The sequence below is a fragment of the Carcharodon carcharias genome, chromosome 19 (genome assembly GCF_017639515.1).
Source record: "Carcharodon carcharias isolate sCarCar2 chromosome 19, sCarCar2.pri, whole genome shotgun sequence".
NCBI classification, from domain to species: Eukaryota; Metazoa; Chordata; class Chondrichthyes; order Lamniformes; family Lamnidae; genus Carcharodon; species Carcharodon carcharias.
The window spans coordinates 83,008,238-83,017,585 of NC_054485.1; the positions used below are offsets into that span (position 1 = coordinate 83,008,238).

At 45.6% G+C, this 9,348-nt stretch overlaps 2 protein-coding genes across 2 annotated transcripts; one reads left to right on the forward strand and one right to left on the reverse strand.

The window, feature by feature from the left end:
* Positions 1-405: 405 nt before the first annotated feature.
* On the reverse strand, positions 406-6,190 carry LOC121291364 (zinc finger protein 2-like). Its single transcript, XM_041212439.1, has 2 exons — positions 6,070-6,190; positions 406-1,617 (listed from the first exon to the last, which is right to left on the reverse strand). Exon 2 carries the CDS (start codon positions 1,523-1,525, stop codon positions 572-574), a length of 954 nt encoding a protein of 317 aa, XP_041068373.1. The 5' UTR covers positions 1,526-1,617; positions 6,070-6,190; the 3' UTR covers positions 406-571.
* On the forward strand, positions 5,843-8,414 carry LOC121291261 (zinc finger protein 239-like). The gene is made up of 2 exons (XM_041212333.1): positions 5,843-6,019; positions 7,637-8,414. Exons 1-2 carry the CDS (start codon positions 5,843-5,845, stop codon positions 8,402-8,404), a joined length of 945 nt encoding a protein of 314 aa, XP_041068267.1. The 3' UTR covers positions 8,405-8,414.
* Positions 8,415-9,348: the final 934 nt, after the last annotated feature.

Genomic DNA, 9,348 nt, shown 5'->3' on the forward strand with positions numbered 1-9,348 from the left:
AACTCAAACCTGCCATTTCACTTTCAGTCAAAACAGATCGCAGTTTTACACAGTCGCTGATCCAATAGCATGTTTCCAGAATTCATAATTCTTCTTCCTGCCTCTAAACACAATTGCAATGTATCCTTTTGTTCTGTGTTTAAGAGCTGTGAACCATGGGAGAGAGGGCTGGGTCATATTTCTTATATGCCTCAAGGTTAACCCATATGGGGACTCTGCTGTCAGAGAAGGGAGACAAGAAAGATGAAAGTGCGATGTGTCCCTCTCAGTCTGGTCCTGAAGGACTGTGACCAGTCTCAAGTTCTGTTCTTCCCTTACAATCCTTCCCCCAGATTATCCTTTCCGAGCTCCAGTAAGGTAATGCTGAACACTCTGGTGGGAAAGACAAAAATCTAGAGCAATGAGTTCAAAACAAAGCTGATTTATTTCACATTTATCCAGAATCTTAAACTCAAGTCCCTCACTGGGATTATTAACATCAACAAAAACAAAGCGCAATTGTCATAACGAACATGGTTCAATCCTGATGTCACGAATAGCAGCAAAAAATGGCAGAATCCAAAGTTTGCAGTCACTTGTGAACTCGCTGGTGTTTCAACAGGTTGGATGACACCGTGAATCCTTTCCCACAAGTGGAGCAGGTGAACGGCCTCTCGCCAGTGTGAACTCGTTGATGTTTCAGTAGGTTGGATGAACAAGTGAATCTCTTCCCACACACAGAGCAGGTGAACGGCTTCTCCCCACTGTGAACCCGTTGGTGTTTCAGCAGATAGGACGAACAAGCAAATCCCTTCCCACACTCTGAGCAGGTGAATGGCCTCTCCCCAGTGTGAACCAGTTGGTGTTTCAGCAGGTAGGATGACCGGCCAAATCCCTTCCCACACACAGAACAAGTGAACGGCCTTTCCCCAGTGTGAACTCGCTGGTGGGTCACCAGATGTTTTTTGCTTTTAAAACTCTTCTCACAATCGGAACATTTAAAAGGTCTCTTATCAGTGTGAACAAGTTGATGTGTACTGAGCTGGGATGACTGGGTGAATCCCTTCCCACATGCGGGGCAGATGAATGGCTTCTCCCCAGTATGACTACGCTGATGCACAGTGAGGTCTGACGATCGCCTGAATCCAATCCCGCAGTGGGAGCACCTGAACGGTCTTTCGTCAGTGTGAACGCGTTGGTGGCATGTCAATTCCCAGGAACTTTTATAGCACTTCCCACAGTCTGAACATTTAAAAGGTCTCTTGTCAGTGTGAACTCGCCAGTGCTTGCGCAGGGCAGAGAAATGAGTGCATCCCTTACCACACATGGAACATGTGAACAGTCTCTCCCCAGTGTGCATGCGCTGATGAATTTCCAGTTCAAATGGGTAACTGAATCCCTTCCCACAGTCCCCACACTTGCATGGTTTCTCACTGGTGTGACTGTGCTTGTGTCTCGACAAGCCAGATGATCGGCAGAAGCATCGACCGCAGATGGTACATGTGTATGGTTTCTCTCCGCTGTGAATGGCGCTTTTTGCTTCCATGTTCAAAGACAGAAGATGCAGGCCCAGATGACTTGTGTGATGACTCAGTCAGATTGTGATGTTCCTGTCTGAAACTCCTCCTCTTCTAATACCTTATGAAATCAATTTAAAAGAGGTAAAAGGGGTCATGAGAGAGAACCAATAAAAACACAAAGGCAGGCTGTCAAATGTAGCTCATCTAGAATCTGGAGAGTTTGTGGAGCCAGTGCCAGAGAATAAAAGTGACCATGAAAGATGCTGCATTGTTGTAAAAACCCAACTGATTCACTAATGTCTTTAAGGAAATGGGACCTACTGCAGGATCTGGCCATACGGAAGACTCTGGCCTCCAGTGGAGGACAGAGGCAGAGAAAGAGGTGGGATAGTGAGGCAAGGTGAAGGAGAAGAACTCTGTGCACCTGCAGCTTGAGCAGAACCTTCCAACGTGGGTCTGCCACCTGCTATAACAAGGATAGCAGCTGCATGAGAAACCACTGCATCCAAGTTCCCCTTGAAGTCATACATGATCCTGACTTGGACATATATTGCCATTTCTATATTGTGAATGGGTGAAAATCTTGTAATTTTGACTGCAGTGGTTCAAGAAGAAGGCCCACCATCAAATAACACTAGGAATTGGCAGTACATTGTTAGTCTTGCTAGCAATATCCACATTCACATTAAAAATTATAAGTAAATGCATTTGGTAAAATGGATTAAAACTTCTACAGAGAGAGTTGCTCCTAAAACAAGTCAGGATTTTACATTTTTTGGGCATTGTCTGTTTTGCAACCAAATTTCCCCTGCAGTCTACCTCTTTTGACAATTTCATATCAGGCATTGTTGTGCCCTACTGGGTTGAAGCTCTCAGGGGTTAAAATGGGCAGTTCCTCCTCCATGTCCATGCCAGCTGAAACTGATGCAAACTGCCTCTGGAGCCCAGGGGCCATCTTCCACAACCAACTGCACCACAATGCTAACAGGCTTTTAACTGGTCTGTCTGTGTCTAGGCACAGTTCTGTGAGCAATGCTTGCAATAAAACAGATGCAAAACATAGTGGATTCTGGAAATCTGAAGTACAAGAGAAAATGCAGAAAATATTCAACAGGTCAGGTACCATATGTGGATGGAGAAACATATATAACAACCTTTTGTCGGCTTATATTAGAACACTTACTAACAAGGGACAGGTGGTTTTGCAGTGGTATTGTTGTTGGATTATTAATCCAGGAACCCACGGTAATGTTCTGGGGACCGGAGCTCGAATCCCATCACAGTAGATGGTGAAATTCGAATTCAATGAAAATCTGGAATTCAAATGAAACTCATGCCCTTTACAGAATGAAATCTGCTATACTTATTTGGTCTGCCGTACATGTGACTCCAGGCCCACAGCAACGCGGGTGACACTTAAATGGCCTACAAACCACTCAGTTATATCAAGCCGTTACAAAGCTCAAAGGAATGAAGCCAGTCGGACCACCTGGTATCAACCAGAAATGATAACTCAAACTCAGCCCTGGCAACTCTGCAAAGTCCTCTTAACTAACATCTGGGGGCTTGTGCTTGTGCCAAAATTGGGAGAGCTGTATCACAACCTAGTCAAGCAACAGCCTAACATAGTCACACTCATGGAATCATATCTTACAGGCAATGTCCCAGACATCACCATCCCTGGACAGATCCAGCAGAGGTGGTGGAACAGTGGTATACATTCACATGGGAGATGCCCTAGGAGTCGTCAACATTGGCTCTGAACTTCATGAAGTCTCATGGCATCAGGTCAAACATGGGGAAGGAAACCACCTGCTGATTACCATGTACCAGCACCACCACTAAACCCCAACGTCAACTGATGAATCAATGTTCCTCCATGTTAAACACCACTTGGAGGAAGCACTGAGGGTGCCAAGGGTGCAGAATGTACTTTGGGTGAGGGACTTCAATGCTCATCATCAAGAGTGCTCAGCAGCACCAGCAAAGACCGAGCTGGCTGTGTCCTAAAGAACATAGCTGTTATACTGAGTCTGCAGCAAGTAGTGAGGGAACCAACAAGAGAGAAAAACATACTTGACCTCATCTTCACCAGACTGCCTGCATCAGTCCATGAGAGTGTCGGTAGAAGTGACCACCGAATAGGCCTTGTGGAGACAAAGTCCCATCTTAACAGTGATGATAACCTCTATGGTCTTGTGTGGCACTACCACCTTGTGTGATAGATTTTGAACAGGTCTAGTATCTCAAGACTGGGCATCTATGAGGCGCTGTGGGCCATCAGCAGCAGAAGAATTGTACCTGACCACAATCTGAAATCTCATGGTCCAGCATATACCCACTCTACCATTACCATCAAGCCAGGGGATCATCCCTAGTTCAATGAAGAGTGCATGAGGGCATGCCAAAAGCAGCACCAGGAATACCTAAAAATGATGTGACTACCTGGTGAAGCTACAACACAGGACTATGTGCATAATAAACAGTGTAAGCAGCAAACAATAGACAGAGCCAAGCGATTCCACAACCAATGGATCAGATCTAAGCTCTGCAGTTCTGCCGCATCCTGTCGTGAATGGTGGTGGACAATTTAACAACAATGGAGCAGGAGGCTCCACAAATAATCCTCATCGTCAATGATTGGGGAGGCCAGCACATCACTGCAAAAGAAGAGGCTGAAGCATTTGCGACATATTTCAGCTAAAAGTGCCAAGTGGATGATCCATCTCAGGCTCCTCCAGAGGCCCCCAGCATCAGAAATGCCAGTCTTCAGCCAATTTGTGGTAGCAAAAAATAGCTGAACGTGCTGGATACAGTAAAGGCTATGGACCCTGACAATATTCCGTCAATAGTACTTAAGACTTGTGCTCCAGAAGTTTCCACATCCTGAGCCTAGCTGTTCCAGTACATCTACAATGCTGGCATCTATCTGGCAACAGAAAATTACCCAGGTATGTCTTGTACACAAGAAGCAGGACAAATTCAACCCGGTCAATTACTACCCCAACAGTCTACTTTCAATCATCCAAAAAGTGATGGAAGGGGTCATCAACAGTACTATCAAGTGGCACTTGCTTAGCAATAACCAGCTCATTGACTCTCAGTTTGTGTTCCGCCAGGACCACTGAACTCCTGACCTCAATATAGCCTTGTTTCAAATATGGACAAAAGAGCTGAACTCCTGAAGCGAGGTGAGAGTGACTGCCCTTGACATCGAGACATTTGACTGAGTATAGGGAGTCCTAGCAAAACTGGAGTCAATGGGACCCAGCGGGAAAACTCTGCACTGGTTGGAATCATGCCTAGCACAAAGGAAGACTGTTGTGCTTGTTGGAGGTCAATCATCCCAGTTCCAGGACATCACTGCAGGACTTCCTTAGATCCTAGGCAAACCATCTTCAGCTGCTTCATCAATGACATTCCTTCCATCATAAGGTCAGAAGTGGGGATGTTTGCTGATGATTGCACAATGTTTAGCACCATTCACAACTCCTCAGATACTGATGGAGCCCATATCCAAATGCAGCAAAACCTGGAAAATATCCAGGCTTGGGCTGGGAGGTGGCAGATAACAATTGTAGCACACAAGTGCCAGGCAAGGACCATCTCCAAAAGAAAGAATCCAACCATCAGCCCTTGTCATTCAATGGCATTGCCATCACTGAATCATCCACTACCAACATCCTGGGGATTGCCATTGACAATAAACTGAACTGGATTAGCCATATAAATACTGTGACTACAAGAGCAGGTCAGGGGCTAGGAATCCTGCAGTGAGTAATTCACCTCCGGACTTCCCAAAGCCAGTCCATCATCCAAAATCACAAGTCGAGAGTGTGATGGAATTCTCTCCACTTGCCTGGATGAACGCAGCTCCAACACAATCAAGAAGCTTGACACCATCCAGAACAAAGCAGCCCACTTAATTGACACCCATCCACAAACAAACATTCACTCCCTTCAGCATTGATACACAGTGGCAGTAGTGTTATCACGTACAAGTTGTACTACAGGAGCTCACCAAGCCTCCTTAGACATCATTTTCCAAACTCCCAACTACTACCATCTAGAAGGACAAGGACAGCAGACGCTTGGAAACACCATGTTCCCCTTCAAGCCACTTACCATCCTAACTTGGAAATATATCGCCGTTCCTTCACTGTTGCTGGGTCAAAATATTGGCGCTCACCCCCTAACAGCACTGTGGGTATACCTACACCACATGGATGGCGGCGGTTCGTGAAGACAGCTCACCACCATCTTCTCAAGGGCAATTAGGGACCGGCAATAAAAGCTGGCCCAGCCAGCGATGCCCACATTCCATGAATAAAAAACAGCTAAGAATGGCGGCGGAAATTCCCACAATTATCCGCGCTCCAGAAACCGTACTATTCAAGGTGCTTATTTCCCTAGGCGCTCAGTGCGCATGCTCCCCAGGGCCAGACGCGAGGCATTCTGGACGGCTCCTTTGTTTCGCGACGGACTCGGTGGAAACGGGAGAAGAAACCGGGGAGCGGCGGGTAGGATGGGGGAGGCGCTGCACCATCCGTTTACCGGTGCTCCCACCCACCTTGGGCCGCTCCTCATCCGTCCGCTGAGCCTGGCAGTTCTGATCCGGGACCTGAAAGCCGCACTCGTTACTGCTCAGGCTGTGTTCGCCCCCGTTCAGCTTCCTGGCGCCGCACCGCGCATGCTCCCCGCAGACATTGGTTCTTCAGGGGCGGGGCCTTCTTGCGCTTGCGCGTTGCCGCCCTTCTCATAGCGATGACCCGTATTCTGTGGCGCCGCGCATTCTGGGTACGGTGGCCCGCCATTTATATTTAGGGGAATTGGGTGACAGTCATGCGTGTGTTACGGTAGAAAATTCGAATGGTCTAAAACAGTCAATATTGTTCACTCCTGCTCCATTCCATGGTCGCGAATAAGGGCGACATATTAATAAATCATAGTTCATAATATCTTTGACAGCATCTGTGGACAGAAAGACAGAGTTAACGTTTCGAGTCCGTATGACTTTTCTTTAGAGCTAAAGGAAGTTGAAATGCGGTGAAATATATACTGTTTAAAGGAGGTGGAACAGGTTAACTCTGTCTTTCTCCCCACAGATGCTGTCAGACCTGCTGAGATTTTCCAGCATTTTTTGTTTTTCTTTCAGATTTCCAGTATCCACAGTATTTTGCCTTTATATTTATAACATCTTTATTGCAGGATTCACTTGCTTTGAATTTAAATCGTTGAGTTTATAAATAGAATCATTTCTTAACTCAGATACATGGTCTCTTTTTTTTCTTACTCTGAACCTCACCTGGCAGTGGAATGTTGACGAGTGGTTATTGATTGCCCTGTGAAAATTCAGGAAGAGAACACAGAGACTGAAGGGCGAAGGGGTGGAACCTGAGACGATCAGTCAGGTGAGCCAACATGAAGCCCTATTTAATAATTTAACTTTTTACAGTTAATTGAGATTGATTTTGTCAACAAAACAGATTTATTTGTTAGCCTTTTGTTTTCCTGTTATGTGTTTGGCTTATGATACTCATCAGCTGAGAGCAGTGGAATAGCCTTTCAACACTCACTGTCGATGTTCACACAGGTAGATTGAAATCATCAAGTGGCTACATATAGGAAAGAATGTGGTAAGTAAAGAACCAATCCCGGCCCAAGTCAGCACCCTCAGGGCTGAAAGAAAGTCGACTGAAAGGAAAACTGTGGAAGATGATAAAATGCGATTGAATTTCAGCACAAGGAGGATGGAGAGTGTGTGCGATGGGGTTTTACAGTTTGGGGAACAGGAAAGGGAAACATTTCATTGAAGCTAGAATTGCCCGTTCTGAATTTCTATCCTGTACTTATAGCGGTGGCTTTTGTAACCTACTTTTACAGGTTATTAGAAGGGCGAGATTTGCTGATAGGAAACTCAAACGAAACATTACAACAGGATCTGGCAGACCCACTCCATTCATCAGGCCTGACTTACATCAGCCATTGAAGTTGGAAGGAAAATTATTTGCCTGTTTTGCTAATGGAAAAGGATTTCAAAAATCAGTGTGGCTGGAAAAGCACTGAGAAATAAGTACACCAGAACTGGAGTGTTCTAGTGTACCAAATGTGGAACAAGCTTTAAATCAGTTACATAGCGTGAGAAAAGTTGTGCCATTTATAGTCGGGAGAAACTGTATGTGTTTTTGTGTGGATTGTTCAGCCTGGAGAGACACAAGGACACATGCACCACGGAGAAACCGTGGAAATGTGGGGACTGTGGAAAGGGATTCAATTATCCCTCCAAGCTGGAAACCCATCGACGCAGCCACACTGGGGAGAGGCCATTCACCTGCTCCCTGTGTGGGAAAGGATTCACAGAGTTATCGAAGCTCCATGTGCATGTGCGAGTTCACACTGGGGAGAGACCGTTCACCTGCTCCATGTGTCAGAAAGGATTCACTCAGTTATCCACCCTACTGGCACACCAGCGTGTTCACACTGATAAACGACCATTTAAATGTTGTGAATGTGAGAAGAGCTTTAAAAGCACAAGTGAAGTGCTGACACACCAACGTACTCACTCTGGGGAGAGACCGTTCATCTGCTCAGTGTGTGGGAAGGGATTCACTCAGTCATGCTCCCTAATGAGACACCAGCGAGTTCACACCGGGGAGAGACCATTCACCTGCTCTGTATGTGGGAAGGGATTCAGTCATTCATCAACTCTGCTGAAACACCAGCTAGTTCACACTGGGGAGAGGCCATTCACCTGCTCTGCGTGTGGGAAGGGATTCACACGTTCATCCAACCTGCTGATACACCAGCGAGTTCACACTGGGGAGAAGCCATTCACCTGTTCCATATGTGGAAAAGGATTTTCTCAGTCACAACATCTGCTGCGACACCAGCGAATTCACCTGTGATGCAGTGTTTAGCTTCTCCTCTTAACAACCAGTGTTTGTTTCTGCTGCTGGTACTAACCACTATAACTGTGCTGGAGTTTAATGTTCTGGCTATCTGTCAAATAAATCAGTTTTGCTGGAAACACAGTGCGTTGTGTTATTTATTTTTCCAAGTTAAGAGGAGACTGATAATAAAAAAACAGAAAATGCTGGAAATACTCAGCAGGTAAGGCAGCACTTGTGGAGAGAGAAACAGTTAATATTTCAGGCCTGTAAGCTTTCATCAGGATTGGGAAAAGTTAGAAATGTAATAGACTTTTAGCAAGGGTTGGATTGGACAATGAGAAAAAGGACTGTGATAGGGTGAGGGATAGGGGAGATTGAAAGAGAGAGCACTTAGTCCTCTCAGGCCAGAGGGAATGGAGATGGGGCAAGAAAAGAAACAATGAAATAAAATTTATGTCTAGAACAAGTGTGATGCTGACTAAAAGCAAAAATAAAAGAGAAAATAAAGGAACAAGCAAAGAAAAAGAAACAATTCATGTGTCTAGATTATGAAATGAAATTCTTGAACTCAGTGTTGAGTTTTGGAGGCTGTAAAGTGTCTCATTGAAAGATGAGATGCTGTTCCTCCAGCTTACATTGAGCTTCACTAGAAAGGTGCAGTAGACAGGGCAGAAATGTCAGCATGAGAGCAATATGGAGAATTGACATGCCACCAAAACCTCAGGGTCTTGTTTGCAGACTGAACAGACGTGTTCTGCAAAGTGGTCACCCAATCTGTGTTTAGTCGCTCCAAGGTAGAAGGCAACACGTTGTCAGCAGTAAATACAGCAGAGTAGGTTGAAAGAAGTACGTGTGCTAAACTTAGGAGTGTTTGGGGTCTTAGGCCGTGAGGAGAGACAAAGTAAGAGTGTTACAAAGAACATAAGAAAGAGGAATAGGAGTAGACCGTTCAGCCCCTC